This window comes from Zonotrichia leucophrys, chromosome 20, assembly GCF_028769735.1.
Source record: "Zonotrichia leucophrys gambelii isolate GWCS_2022_RI chromosome 20, RI_Zleu_2.0, whole genome shotgun sequence".
Classification (NCBI taxonomy): Eukaryota; Metazoa; Chordata; class Aves; order Passeriformes; family Passerellidae; genus Zonotrichia; species Zonotrichia leucophrys.
The window spans coordinates 12,433,262-12,448,097 of record NC_088189.1 but is presented as its reverse complement, the minus strand read 5'-3'; the positions used below and the strand labels follow the sequence as shown (position 1 = coordinate 12,448,097).

Genomic DNA, 14,836 nt, shown 5'->3' with positions numbered 1-14,836 from the left:
ACACTGAGGAGCACTGGGGAGCACTGGTGAGCACTGGGGAGCTCTGGGGAGCTCTGAGGATCATTGGGGAGCACTGGGGATCACCGAGGAACACTGAGGAGCACTGGGGAGCACTGAGGAGCATTTGGGAGTACTGGGAAGCACTGGCGAGCTCTGGGGATCACTGAGGAGCACTGGGGATCCCTGAGGAGCATTGGGGATCGCAGGGGAGTGCTGGGGAGCTGTGTCGCTGCTGGTGCCCCACACAAGGAGCACTGAGGAGCACTGGGGATCACTGGAGAGCACTGGAGAGAATTGGGGAGCACTGAGGAGCTATGTCGCTGCTGGTGCCCCATCCCAGGATGGTGAGGGGAGAACCAGGCTTTTCCAGAGCCCCATCCCAGGATGGAGCAGTGGGGCCCTGCTGTCCTGGTCTCTCCCCATGCTCCATCCAGCCAGAGCCATGTCTCTCCTCTTGCCCCATCGCAGGCTGGAATGGGGAGAGCTAAGGAGCTTTGGGCCCTCCAGGTGCTTGTCCTTGGATACAGTGGGGAACCCTGTGTCTCTCCCTGTGTCCCATCCCAGGGTGGAGAGGAGAGTTGTGTCCCTCGTGGGCAGGCATGGAGAGCACTGGGGAGCACCGTGTCCCTCTGGAGCCTCACCATCCGGGCTGGAGAAGGGAGTCCTGGGGAGCACTGGGAGCATCGTGCCCTCCCGGTGCCTGTCCCAGGATGGAGCGGGGAGCACCAGGGAGCTGTGCCCTTCCCTGTGCCCCATTCCATGATGGGAGCACCGGGGAGTCGTGTCCCCTCCCGGTGCCCTGTCCAGGGCTGGGGAGCACTGGGGAGCATCCCGGTGCCCCGTCCCGGAGGGGAATGGGACAGGACTGGGGTCGGTCTCTCGCAGGGCTCTGTCCCGGTCCGGCGGGCGGTGCGTGGCGGGACGGGGCGTGGAGCGGTGCGGGGCACTAAAGGGCGGTGCGGAGTGCTGAGCGGAGAGGCTGCGCCGGGTGTGGAGAGGCGGTGCGGGGCAATGGGCGGAGCGGTGCGGGACAGGGACAGGCGGTGCGGGGTGGTGAGGGGTGGTGCAGGACAGGCGGTGCGGAGCGCTGAGGGACGGGCACAGGCGGTGCGGGACGGTGTGGGACGGGGATAGGCGGTGAGGGGCGGTGCAGGACAGGCGGTGAGGGGCGGTGAGGGCGGCGTGGGACAGGGACGTGCGGTGAGGGGCGGTGTGGGACGGGGACGGGCGGTGCGGTGAGGGGGGCGGTGTGGGACGGGCAGTGAGGGGCGGCGAGGGCGGCGTGGGACAGGGACGTGCGGTGAGGGGCGGTGAGGGGCGGTGTGAGACGGGCGGTGCAGTGAGGGGCGGTGTGGGACGGGCGGTGCAGTGAGGGGCGGTGTGGGACGGGCGGTGCGCGGGGCGCTGAGGGGCGGCGCGGGGCGGTGTGGGACGCGGAGCGCGCGAAGATGGCGGCGGGCAGGCGCGCCCCGCGCACCGGGCTGCTGGAGCTGCGCGGCCCCAGCGGGCAATGGCTCCGCGTCCTGCTCACCCTGGCCGAGGACGTGCTGGGGGTCAGCCCTGCGGACGGCCCCGGGCCCGGCCCCGAGGCCCCGGCGGCGCAGCTGAACGGCGGCGAGCCGGGCTCCTCCGCGCCCGAGGCGCTCGCCAACATCAGGCGCACCGTGCGCGTCGTCAAGCAGGACGTGGGGGGACTCGGCATCAGCATCAAAGGTGAGGCCGGGCCCGGGGGTCCCGGGGAGGCGGGGGGAGATAGGCATCGTCACCGGGACCTGTTGCTGCTGCCGTCCCGCGGCTCGCTCGGAGCGGACCCCGCGGGTAGCGGGGCTGGGGTCGGGATCCTCCCAGCCCCCAGCCCCAGCTCGGCACGGGGAGGGGGATACGTGGCAGTGACGGGACCCGAACCATTGCCAGCTTAGGGAAAGAGCGATGATTTGGGGTGCGGAGTGACCGCCAGTGCCTGCCCGCCGTGCCCCTTCGGGGTGAGGGACCCCTGGGTTTGTGAGCCGGAGGGGCACCCCCTGTCCCCCGCACCCACGGGTAGGGTGCTGTCTCACGGGGCACCCGGTTACACCAAAGTTGCCCTTTGGGCCGGCGTGTCCTTGTCCCACCGTGTTCCTTAGTTGGGAAGTGCCCCTTTAAAACTGTCAGCAGAACGAAGGGAGCCCCTGGAGATCTGCCGGCGCTGGGTGCGGTGTTAAAGCAGCGCGCTCGCGTTTGGAGATGTGTGCTCCCGGGAAGCCTCCCTGTTCAATGTCTGTTTTCCCTCCCGAGCTGTCCCGCTCCTTGGTGACTCCCTGAACTTCAGGCTGGAAACTTCTTAGGGCAGTGATGGCGTTGCTGCCTTTCTGCCTGCCTTTGATTTTCACGCGGCTCCGAGCGTGTTGGGAGCTGTGAAAGCAGGATGAAAAGGGCAGCGGGGACACAGGGACAGGGCTGTCACGGAGCGTGGCTGTGAGAGGCAGCGGCTCGGCCGCCCTGGGGGCACTGACAGGGCAGCTCTCGCCTCCTGACGTGGCTTCTCCTTCCAGCTCAGAGGGGACACGGACGCAGCCTCCGGCTCCCTCTGGAAGCGGGGAGGTTTTGCAATGTGAATGAGCGGGCGCTGGAACTGGATCGACACTGCTGGCCGTGTCTGCAGGGTGCCCCAGCGTGCCAGCCCTTTTTTTGGGAAGCGCAAACCCCCTTTCGTAACCGCCCCTTGGCTGCCAAGTTATTGCTTGCTCTGTGGCTCTCCCAGGAAAGGAGAAACGTCCCTTGGTTCAGTTAAAACTTTACTTTTCCAGTGACGTATGTGGAAAAGAAGTAGTTGCCATCAAAACTGGGCAGTGGAAGGTGCTGTGGAGGGTGGGGCAGCCTTGGTAGGGCAGGGCATCACTCCTCATGTCACCGTTCATGGGCCAGCCGTGTTTCACGCAGGGACACGGTGCCACCCGGGGGGTGTGTGTCCTGCCCTGCCACAGGACGTGGCTTGGGGCTGGCAGGACAGCGGGGAGCTGAGCGAGAGCCGGGCTGGAGGAGGTTCTTAGCTCTGGCAGGGCTCTCAGCCCTGGCAGCCGGGCGAGGAGCAGCCCCCGCCGGGGCCTCTGACAGCTGATAACCGGAGCCCTCGTTGGCTTGGCAGCGGCTGAGCGAGGAAATGCCTGTGGCACCGGCTGGGAGCAGCCCGGGGCGGGCAGTGACAGCGGGCTGCGCTCAGCATCTCCCTCTGGGATGAGGATTATCTCTTGGAGACTCCTCGGGACAGGCTGTCCCAGGGCACAGCGGGCACTGCTGATCCCCGGCTGCCGCGGGCAGTGGCTGCTGCATCCCTGAGCCCTGGCACGGAGGCAGCTCGGATCTCCCTGCGGGTTCAAGAGTCGATGTGCAAATTGATCTCCTGAAGCCGCCGGCAGTTTGAATAGCATTCTTTTAGTCAGGACAGCGGGGAGCAGCCGGTAAATAGGGCTGCTGTGTGGACAGGAACATGCAGGCAGATTGGTTCACCTCTCCCTGCCTCTTTGGCCTCTCCAAAAACATTCAGCTGTCCTATGTGTTGAGATCATGAAGTCCTTGGAGCCAGGATAGTTGCTCAGCATACATGATTAATAATGCAAATAACGATACACTTCCCTGCCAAAACTGATGGGGAGATGGCCAGGTTATGTATTCTCTCTGTGAATAATCTGTGACCAATCTGAGTGGTTTTGGAGCAATCACTTCATCAGCTGTACAGCCTCCTGGTACTTTGGCTGCTATGGTTGGTACAGGTGTCCTGTGGGTATCTGGGGGAGTGGGCAGTGGGCTGGCCTGGCACAGTGCACTGAGTGCCAGCAGAAAGGCTCAGCCTTGCTGGGACCATCTGCTACCAGAGCATCCCCCTCCCCACCCACTCCTACAGCCACAACCGCTCCCTGTCTCTTGTGTTTCAAGGTGGCCGAGAGAATAAAATGCCCATCTTGATCTCCAAGATCTTCAAGGGGCTGGCAGCAGACCAGACGGAGGCGCTGTTCGTGGGGGACGCCATCCTGGCCGTCAATGGCACCGACCTGTCCGAGGCCACCCACGACGAGGCCGTGCAGGCCTTGAAGAAGACGGGCAAGGAAGTGATCCTGGAAGGTAGGAGACAAGGATGTGATGGGGCAGAAGGGTTCTCCTTCCTGTTCTGGGATGACACAGGGGTGGCATATCATCTGCAGCTGCATTTGCATACTCTTTCAAATGGAAAACAACATATGCAGAATAATTTGTGTGCTCATCCGGAGAGCTGGAGGTAACTGCTGGGATCTCCCTGTCTCCTTCCTGAGTGTGTGCCAGTGCTCCATGCCCAGAGGCTCTGTCTCCCTCTGTGGGACCTCAGGCAGGCAGCAGTGGGAGGTGTGGGACAAGTTTCTGGGATTTGGGATTCTTTCATTGCACAGCATCACCCCCATGTCTGCAGTTCCTGGGGCAAGAGAAAACATTTTCTGCTTTTCTCGTGGTTTTAATTTAAACCCACATCCCTGGCTGGTGTAGGTTTATGCCAGTGGGGAGGGCCCACTCCTGCTGAGCACCTTGGGGTGTGCAAGGCCTGCTCAGGAATTACCCATCCAGGGGATGCTGCCCACGGAGGGGGTCCCTGGAAGCTGAGGCTGCAGACATCCCAGGGATGCAGCCTTCACCACCCTGGAGCAGGCTGTTCCCTGGGAATGGGCTCCCTCTCAGTACCAGGCAGATGGTCCCTGCAGTCTCCCAGCCCTGAGGGGGCTGCACACTGTGGTCACGCTGCTGTGCCACTTGAGCCCTACTTGAGGGCTGGATGAGGGTTGATGGGTTGGGAGCATGGCAGTCCTGAGGGAGAGACCCCATTCTTCTCTGGCTGCCCTTCACCTCACCTCTATCCATGTTTGCCCACCTCTGCCAGCTTGGCCAGGCTGGGATGGGCATCCCAGATCTGTCCCTCAGGAAAGGAGCCTTCCCCTCCCCTCACTTCCAACCAGTCCCTGGGGTCACCCTGTTTAACAGGGGGGTCCTGGCACCAGAGACCCTTCCCAGGTCCCAGAGTGAGGTTTGATTTGGGGGCAGTGCTTGGGGCTGTCCCTGAACAAAGCAGTTCTGTGTGCTGTGCTGTCAGTAACCACCGTGGCTCCAGCTTTCCTGTGCCTTCCCCAGATTGTCTCAGCTCCAGATTTTCATTTTTAGCTTTGCTCAGCCCTTTCTGTTGTGGCTTCCTCCTCTCCTGGGAGCCTGAGGACCACGGTTCAGCTGGAGGAATGTGCTGCTCTGCACAGCTGCTGGGAGCAGATAGGGTTGGTGGTGGGGTGGTTTTGTTGTTTTTTTCTGACCAAAGGAAAATACAAGAGCTTCTTTCTTTGTGAGTCTGTGAAATTCCTGCCTGGAGCTGCTGCTCTTGGACCACCCTCCCTCCATTATATTCTGTTCATCCTTTGGTGTGGGTTTCCCTTCTGCCAGAGCTCCTGCCAGAGGTGGAGAGGAGCTGCCCTTTCTGGAGAGAACAATTTCTCTCCCTGGACCCCTCCTCCTCCTCCATCCCCTGGGATCCAGGTCCCCCTCCTGGGAGGCAGTTTCAGGCAGAGCCTTTGCTGTATCTTGCTGAGCTCATGTATGACCTGCTGGGCTTCTTAATTAATTCAAACTCCCAGCAGGTACCTTTGGGAGGAGACTGAGACTGTGCTGGCTCCCACTGCAGCACTCTGGAGCTCTGGGATGAGTTTGTATCTGATGTTGTTGGGGTCCAGCCAGAGCTGAAGGGATCTCTGCTGCTCATCTGATCACTGATGTCACTGATAAACGTGGTACATTTCCACCCCTCCCTGGTTTTGGGTTTGCTGGCACAGTGCAGCTCTGCCATGGGGGTGGTGGGGCTGCCACTGTGCCATGGTCAGGCTGTCACTGCCCTGTGGAGGTGCTGGCCCTGCCTTGTACCTGCCACCTCTGTGGCTCTCCAGGAGTGGCTTCCAAACACCCTGCCCCAGGGAGAGGGGGTGGCCTTAAAGTGCCTGAAGAGTGTTAAACTGGGGCATTCCCTGCTGCCTTCTCCTGCTTGGAGAAGGCTGAACTTTAAAAAGAGCACCTTAACATTACTTTGACACTTTCTGCTCCCTGCATGCTGCCAGGTGTGACTCCAGCTCTCCTTATGGTGCTCTGAGTGCTAAACCAGAGTGTTTGGCACAGCCAGTGTCTGTTCACTCCTTGCTGCTCCTGGCTGCGGTCATTGCTGGGGTTTGGAGGTTTTAGGGTGGTTTGCAGGTGGCATTGCTGCAGGTAACAAAACTGGGGGAGCTGGCACCTCCTCAGAGGGCAGTGAGCTGGGCTGAGGCTCCCCAGAGTGGCAGAGCTGGGAGCTGATGCGTTTTAATGTGAGCATCAGCACTGGCTCCCTGTGCCACATTTCACCCTGGGCTGCTCAGCTTGGCCTCAGGCTCCTGGGTGTCACTGCTGCCCAGGCGTGAGGACATGCAGATACCTCTCCCTGTGTCCTGCCAAGATTTTTTTTGAATGTGCCAAACTACTCTCTTGGTATTTACAGGAGGAGTTGGGCTGTATTTATATTACATTGTTATTTCAGGGAGAGTCACTCTCCCTTGCCTTATTTTTCCCTTGTTTTTTTTTTCCCTTATTTTCATTGCTTGGAATCCAGAGACTCTCCATGGCAGGGGGAGGGCTGATAAACATCCTTCCAGCTGCCCTGGGAAGGGCTCTGGGGTCAGGAGGGGCTTTCCTGGTGAGGCCCCTGTGCAGAATTGTCATGGGGGAAGAACTGGAAACAGTGGGGAGGAGGAGTTGGGGTAGTTATGGGCATCTCACATCCATGGCTTATTTGCCACAGGGGTGCTCCTGGGGCTGGCTCTGATTTTTAGGACTTGCTTGGCCAAGTAATTGCTTGGAAGTTTGAAATTCAGAAAAATGGGTGCTGGGAGAGAGTGGGGCTGGGGATTCTCCAGAGTGCTGGTTGCCATAACTGTGGGAAGGAAGGCTTTGGATCTGCCCTGGGGATGATGCCAAGAGGTGATGGGGCACGTGTGCCACCTCCACACCTCGCTGCTCTGAAGCTTTGCTCTCCCTGGGGAGTTTGCTGCGTTTGTTTCTCCTCCCTGGAAACACAGAGGGCTGTCCCATGATCTCCCTGCTGACACTGCAGCACAGGGGAATGTTTAGCAAAGGGCTGGGGCATGGAATGTGGCACTGAGTGCTGGGACAGGATCAGGGGCACGAGGGACAGCAGCAGCCTCACCCTGCAGCATCCCATGGCATCTTCCTCCCTGGGGCAGGACTTGAGCTGGGGCAGCTGGCACAGGAGCTGCTGTGGTGTTCATGCTTGGGACCAGGGCAGGGCATGGTCCCAGGGTGGGGTGCTGGGGACTGTGCTGGCCCTTCTGGAAGCACCTCAGAGCATTGGGTTGGAGCTGGCAGGTCATTTCAGGGTGTCTCTTTGGGGTGTGTGTTTGCTCAGCCCCCCAGTTTAACATGCCAATTTTGGCTCATTAATCCTGAGGCAGAGAGGGACCAGCTGGGGGTGGGATTAGCATCTCTGTAGGGCCAGCACTCAGTCTCCAGGAGCTCTCTGGAACATTTCCTGATGTGATGGCCTTGCTGAGCTGTGTAGATGCTGCTGGGAAGATTTTGGCAGGAGAAACAGCAGCACCATCCTACTTCTGACCAGAAATGGAGCCTGGAACCTCTTCTTTGAATCCAGGCTGTGATCTCCAGGTGAAGCAGAGTGTGCTGGTGACCAAAGCAGTGGGAGGGTGTTCCTGACCCTGCTCTGGGTGTCCATGTCTGTTTTCCTGCCTGGAGGAAGCATTGTGGCCCCTCAGTGAAGCTCTGTGGGGTCAGGCTTGGCTCTGAGCAGTGGTGATATGTGGGACAGGTTGTGCTGACTCAGGATCCAGGGTGCCAGGAGTGCTTGGTTTGTGATTGTTCTCCATCCTTGTGTGGAATGGGCTGATGGGGAGGGAGAATTTCTACCCAAGAAGTCAAACCAAGGAATTTTGATGGTTCTGCTCCTTTCTGGCATGCTGGGGAGAAAAAAAAAAAAACAAAACTAGCTGCAACACAGAGGCAGACCTGGTTAAACATGTCCCTGGTGCAGCTCACTGCAGGGCTCAGGACACATGGGGTGCTCCAGTGCCACCACCTGGGCCCCTCCATGGGCACTGTCCTGGCATGGGATGGGTGGCTGCACACCCAGAGACTTTTGCTGTTCCCTGTAACCCTGAAATAAAGTTTACCTTGGTGCAAAGCCCTGAGCAGTTAAAGGTCCTGTTTGTCCCATCCTCTGTTCTGGAGAGGATCAGTGGGACAGGCTCCCTCCCTGGAGAGGCCACGTGGATCAGCCCAGCAGCCCCCCAGGCCCGTGTGCCTGCTGTAGGTGACTTTAAATCAACAGCAGCCAGGCAGCGTTGCTGCCCAGTGGTTTTTGGAGGGTGCAGGCTGCCAGGGAGCAGGCAGAGCCCCAGCACTGCAAGGTTGTAATTAAAAAGAAAAAAACTGTTCAAGAATTACAGTTACCACTAGCAGAGGTGATGCATGATGTGGTCTGAGTTGTTTGCATTAATGAGATGGAGGTAATTAATTAATCCATTCAATACCAACTGCAGTGAAGGGACTGACAGAAGTTTAAGTCAGCCCACTGTGAAGCCAGTGCTGGGGTCACTGGCGGGGACAGCAGCTCCCATGGGATGGTGACCTGGCCTTGTCACAGCCTCCAGCACCTCCCAGCTCCCCGTGCTGGCTCAGGACCGCCCAGCCTGAAAGCCTCCTTAAAGCCACGTAGCCGAGACATCAGAGCCTGCCTGTTGCCTCACTCTCCGTGCCCTGTCCCGCACCGGGCACTGCTGCTGTCCTCCCCGGCTCCCTCGGGACGTGACCCCGCCACCGCCCCGCTAATGCCGGTGACGTCCCCCGCGTGCCCGGGGAGCCAGGGGCTGGCGCAGGGACGCCGCTCGGGTTTCAGCGGCTCAATGGCATCTTTCTGAACTCCAATTAGTTCCCAGGCACCGGCATTACGGCAGGTCCCCGCTGCCAAGATTAATGGCTCGGGTGAGACCCAGCGCTGCTCGGATGCCTGCGGGAACGTGGCTATTTTTGTAACGGGAGGCGCGGGGCACGAGGCTGGTGGCCCCCGCCGCCGCCTTGGCCCCGGGGCCAGCGCGGGGTGACCCGGCCCGCGTGGCACAGCAGCGTGGCCATTTATAGCGCTTTGTGCCCGCACAGCACCCACGGGGCTCCACGCTGCTCCTGCCGGGCTGTCGGCATTTAGGGGTTTTAGGGGAGCTCATGGGATAGGAATGAAAGGGGAGAGCACAGAATGGGCCGAGTTGGAAGGGACCCACCAGGATCATCCAGTCCAAGCCCTGCACAGACATTCCAACAATCTCACCCTGTGCTTCCCTGACAGCATTGTTCAAACACTCCTGGAGCTCTGCCTGTGACCTCGGGGGAAGATGGGTGGGAGATACCCCATCCTGTGGCCAGGTGAAGTTTGGGAGTGGGTGCATGCAGACTCTTTCCTGGTGGGAAAAGGATGTCCTGCTCCTTTCTGGCAGCACATCAGGCTGCTGTGGCCTGGCTGCAGCGATGGAGCTGTGCCCATCCAGCCACCTACAAGGGTTGGCTGCAAAGCCAAGCTCGTGTCCCCATCCTGCCACCCACTCTGCTGGCTTGGACCCGGTGTGGAAGCAGCCAGGATGGCTGGGGACGTGGCTGCAGGCACGTGTCTGTTCCGTGGTGTTTTCCTAAGGGCCTCCAGAGGGAAACCCTGCCCTGGAGTCAGTAGCTGGTCCCTCACTGCCCTGGGGCAGGACCAGGACTGGCATCCCGCCTGCTCAGCTGGAGTTTTTCAGCCAGCATTGCCAAACTCATTTTCAGGATGTGGCTGTGGGGCCCCATCAATTGGTGGTGCCTTTCATCTCCCCCGTTCCCCAAACCTCTGGAGCCAACTGCCATCCCAGCGTGGCTCTGAGGGCTCTGGCTCTGGAGCCAGGCTCAGTGGGGACTGGTTTCTTGTCCCTGCTTTGAGGCTCACGGGGCAGGGCTTGCTCTGCTCTCCAGGGCTTTTCCTGGGGCCAAGCCAGGGTATTTGAGCACTGTTCCTCAGCTGGCAGCGGGACTGGCTGTACCAGCACAGTTTGGACTGTGTAATTTTGGCCTGGGACTCTTTCCCATTCCCCACCCCTGGCTGTGTGTGCTGCCCCAGGGAACTGCTCAGGCCTGGATCTGTGAACTGATCTGGGTTAAAGGCAAGGAAAAAGGGGGAAAGGCCGTTTTTATCCCTCCTGCAGAGCTCCCCAGGCTGGGATGGTGGGGCTGAGGGTTCCAGGTGTCATGTGAGGGTGCTGAGACCCTGGCACAGGGTGTCCAGAGAAGCTGTGGCTGCCCCTGGATCCCTGGCAGTGCCCAAGGACAGGGACAGGGCTTGGAGCACCCTGGGACAGTGGAAAGTCCTTGTCCATGGCAGGGGATGGATTGAGATGGGCTTTAAGTCCCTTTCCAACCCAGACTATTCTGTGGTTCTGTGATAAGCAATGTTCCTCTGTTCCTAAAGCAATTGCTCTTATCACTGAGGCCACAGCCTCCCAGAATTGTCTCTGCCAGCAGGACCCTTACCATTCCTGGGGCTGGTGTACAAATCTTCCATCCTCCCTAGAGCCACACAATGCTCCATCCCCCTGCACCATGCAGGAAAGCCCCACTGACATCTGCACACATCTTTTCCTTATGCCCTACAAGCTCTGACATGAATGTGCCAGTGTGAAGGTCCCTTTAATGCTGCTTGAAATTCCCAGTAAATGGAACAAGGGGGTTGGAATGGGATGATCGTTAAGGTTCCTTCCAACCCAAAGCATTCTGTGTCACTCCCTGTGTGACCTTGCCCACCAGTGCCACCTGCAGCAGCACGGGTGGCAACTCTGATGTAGAGACTGTGGGGGTTTCAGCAGGATGGGATGAGGCTGCCCTGGCCTGGGCCGTGTCCTCAGCGGTGCTGCCTCTCTTCCAGTGAAGTACATGAAGGAGATCTCGCCCTACTTCAAGAACTCCTCAGCGGGAGCGACAGTGAGCTGGGACCCGTCCCCTGCTGCCCAGCAGAAGCGATCATCCCCGCTGCTGCCCCCTCGGGAGCTCCGCGAGAGCCGGAGCGTCCCTCTGAAGATGTGCTACGTGTCCCGCAAGTGCCTCCCCACCGACCCGGAGCACAGGTCAGTGCCGGGGCGGGCGGTGCCACCGCGGTAGCCGGGGGCGGGCAGGGGCTCACCGGGGCCGTGTCCCTGCAGGTACCTGGAGGTGTGCTCGGCCGACGGGCGCGTCGCCCTCTTCCTGCGGGCCAAGGATGAGGCCACGGCGCAGTCGTGGCTCGGCGCTATCCAGGCCAACGCGGCCGCGCTGCTGCCGCGGGTGAAGGAGGAGCTGCGGGCACAGCTGGCGGGGGCCGGCACGGTGGCCGGGCGGGACGTCAAGCACGTGGGCTGGCTGACCGAGCAGGTACCCCCCGTCCCCCGCCACCCCGTGCCACCGTGCTGCGGTGGCCCTGACCCAGTCCCTTTGCAGCTCCCCAGCGCCGGCACCAGGAACCTGCTGGCCGTGCTCACAGAGAAGGAGCTGCTGCTGTACGGGAGCCTGCCGCAGAGCCGCGACGCGCTGGGCAAGCCCACGCACAGCTACCCCCTCATCGCCACCAGGTAGGGGCCACCAGCTCAGGGCCCTCCTGGCCTGCTCAAGGATAGGGTGGTGGCCGTCCCTGGGGGCAGCGCTGGGAGTTAGGGCAGAACCCAGGGCTGGTGTCGGACTTACAAAGTGGTGACAGTGTCCAAGGGTTGGTGGCAGAGTCTCGGGCTTAGTGCGGGGGCTTAGGGCGCGGGGCTGGTGACAGTATCCAGGGGTGGTGTCAGGACAATAGGGGCACCGTGGTGGTGACAGCGTCCGGGGTGGTGTGAGGGCAGTGGGCTCAGTGGTGGTGGCAGTGTCTGGGGTGGTGTCAGGGCAATGGGCACAGTGGTGCTGAGTTGCGGGGATGGGGCGGGTGTTTCGGGCGGCTGTCGGGTTTTCGGGGCGGGTTTTGAGGGAGGGATGCGGGGCAGGGTTGGGGCGGGGTTTCAGGCTGTAGGGCGTGGGCTCGGGGCGGAGTTTTGGGGCGGGGGCGGCTCCGGGGGCGGCTCCAGCGCGGGCGCTGCGGGGCCTCATCCGCGGGGCTGCAGCGCCCCCTGGCGGTCCCACTGCGCGGCCGCCGTCGAGCGGAGCGGGGTGAGGAGCTGGGACCGCGCGGGATGCGGGCAATGCTGGGGCTGTGGGGTGCGGGCATGCTGGACGTGGGATCAGGCAGCTGGGTGGCGGCGGCGGTTGACAGTGCGGCTGTGGGGCGTGCGGATTGGACAGTGCTGGGGCTGTGCCGGGGCCGTGCGGGATGCGTTGCTGGGGCTGTGCGGGATGCGAAGCGGGGCTTGAGCCGTGTGAGGAGCGGTGCTGAGGAGCGGTGCTGAGGCGGTGCGGTGCTGATGGGCAGTGCTGGGATGTTCGGTGCGTGGTGCCAGGGCAGTGCAGGGCGCGGCGCTGTGTTGGTGTTGGGATGTTGCGGTGCAGGGGTGCAGCGCTGGGGCGGTCCAGCACTGGCGTGGTGCGGGGTGAGCTGCAGGGTGCGGTGCTGTGGCGGTGCCGGAGCCCTGCGGGGCGCGGTGCTGAGCGCTGGCCGTGCCGCAGGCTGGTGCACTCGGGGCCGGCCAAGGGCTCGGCGCTGTACGAGGCCGAGCGCTCCTTCGCGCTGCGCGCCGGCGGCCGCCTGGGCGTGCAGACCCATCTCTTCAGCCTGGAGAGCCCCCGGGAGCTCGCCCTCTGGACGCGCCTGCTGGTGGACGGCACCCACGGCGCCGCCGAACTGGCCCAGGAGGTCTCGGCAGGTCAGCGGGGGCCCGGGGGGGCCGGGGGGTGCGGCGGGACCCCCGCTCACCCCTGTCCCGTCCTTGTCCCCAGCGTGCACGTGGAAGGGGCAGGACTGCACCCTGACCGTCCACATCGACAAGGGCTTCACCATCTCCACCAGCGAGCCCGGGCTCAGCAGGACCATCCTGCTGCAGCAGCCCTTCGAGAAGCTGCAGATGTCCTCCGATGATGGCACCAAGATGCTCTACCTGGACTTTGGTGGACCAGAGGGAGAGATTGTGAGTTGGCTTTGCCTTCAGCAGCCCCATTCACAGAGCACCCACCCTGCTCATGGCACCCATCCTGCCTGGCATAGGGGTGACCCCTGGCCTGCCCACCCCAGCCAGGGTGCACAGCCCTTCCAGGGCCCCAGTAAAGCTGTGGTGGGTTTGGGGAGTTCTGGATGGTACCTGCCTGAAAGCTGGCTACTGCAGGAACAGCCCTCTCCATTACAAACATCCTTCCTTTCCTGTTTTGCAGCAATTGGACCTTCACTCCTGCCCCAAGACCATCGTCTTCATCATCCACTCCTTCCTGTCGGCCAAGGTGACCCGGCTGGGGCTGCTGGCGTGACGAGGGAGCCCAGCAGCGGCCGGAGCAGCCCAAGCCCCTGGCCCATCTATGCACCTCCCTCCTGGCCAAACCCAGCCCCAAGGCATCCCAAGGAGACTGCAGCCCCATGGGATCAGTCACCCCACCAAGGAAAAGCCCCATCCAGCCAGGAAAACCCCTCTCGGGGCGTTTGGGGGCGGCTGTGGGGTGAAACCCCCTTGGATGGCAGCACCAGGACTTCTCCGGTGCCTTCCTCCCCTCCTGCCTTGGTGGCTGGAGAAGGCCATTGGGAGCCCACCAGTGGACAGGTGGCCATCACCCCAGTGCCTTGAGAGATGATATTTTCTGTACAAAGAACCCATTTGTATCCATGTTTTATATTTATATTGCCCACTTGCAAACGCTGATGTGGCAGCTCTTCCACACATGGGTTGGACCCCTGGGAGAGTCCCCAGGTCCTGCAGCACAAGGACCCCCTGAGTCTTTTTTCCCCAAGGGCTGAAGGCCAAACCAGCTCTAAAGTGCTTAAGGGACAGGAACTGCAAGATCAGCTGTATTTGCCAAATTTTTCCATATTGTATGGAATGATAGGAACCACTTTTCTCTGTTGGAGTTGGACGGTTCGTTTGGTTTTGTGCACTCTGGGGTCACTTTATTTCTTGGTTTGGGGGGGAGGGATGTCAGGTGGCTGCTGCCCAATGACTTCTTTTATGAACCAAAAGATTCTGCATGGAAATGCCTTTTTTGGGGGGTTAAATAAACTTTGCAGATCACAACCAGCAGGAGCCAAGATCTGTCTCCTGGTTTCACTTGGAGAAGTTGAAAATCAGTTTGTGGGTGGTGCCTGGGCTGAGCCTTGGGGTGTTTTCCACCAGGGGAAGGAAGGGATTTGCCTGGTGGTGCTGGGGACACTGTGAGGGGTTCAGGTGGGGACAGAACATCTTTAAGGTGCCCAGCACTGTGCTGGGAGTGGCAGAGAAGGACATGCTGATGCCAGCACCAGCTTTGGTGATATCAGGTGGGTTTGGATTCCCCACACTTTAGAATGCTCACAGGAGGGTGGGCATCATTTCCAAACTCAAGAAAGTTGTGTTTTGTTTTTTGTATTTTTCCAGTAAGGGCAGCTGCCTGGCTGAACAGCAGCAGAGGCTTGGAAAGTTGTTGGGACCACAAGAAATGGCTCTGTTTGCATCACTGCAGTGCTGAGTTCTGGGTTAACCTTCTCTTTTTTAACTGGCCCTGTCCATGGGGGCACCTGGAGTCTCCCAGGAAAGCCATTGGCCAGGGACTAAAACACTCTGGCTGCAGGCAGAGGAACAAAACTGATTAGCAGCAAAATAATATCAGAGCAGCTGTGGCTGCCCCTGGGTCCCTGGAAGGGTTCAAGGCCAGG

General features: G+C 60.8%; 1 protein-coding gene across 1 annotated transcript; it reads left to right on the top strand.

Moving 5' to 3' along the window:
* The first annotated feature begins 1,364 nt into the window (after positions 1–1,364).
* Positions 1,365–14,246, top strand: SNTA1 (syntrophin alpha 1). Its single transcript, XM_064730204.1, has 8 exons — positions 1,365–1,713; positions 3,913–4,098; positions 10,979–11,177; positions 11,253–11,460; positions 11,527–11,657; positions 12,673–12,869; positions 12,943–13,130; positions 13,372–14,246. The coding sequence occupies exons 1-8, from the start codon at positions 1,449–1,451 to the stop codon at positions 13,462–13,464; spliced, it is 1,467 nt and encodes a 488-aa protein (XP_064586274.1). The 5' UTR covers positions 1,365–1,448; the 3' UTR covers positions 13,465–14,246.
* Positions 14,247–14,836: the final 590 nt, after the last annotated feature.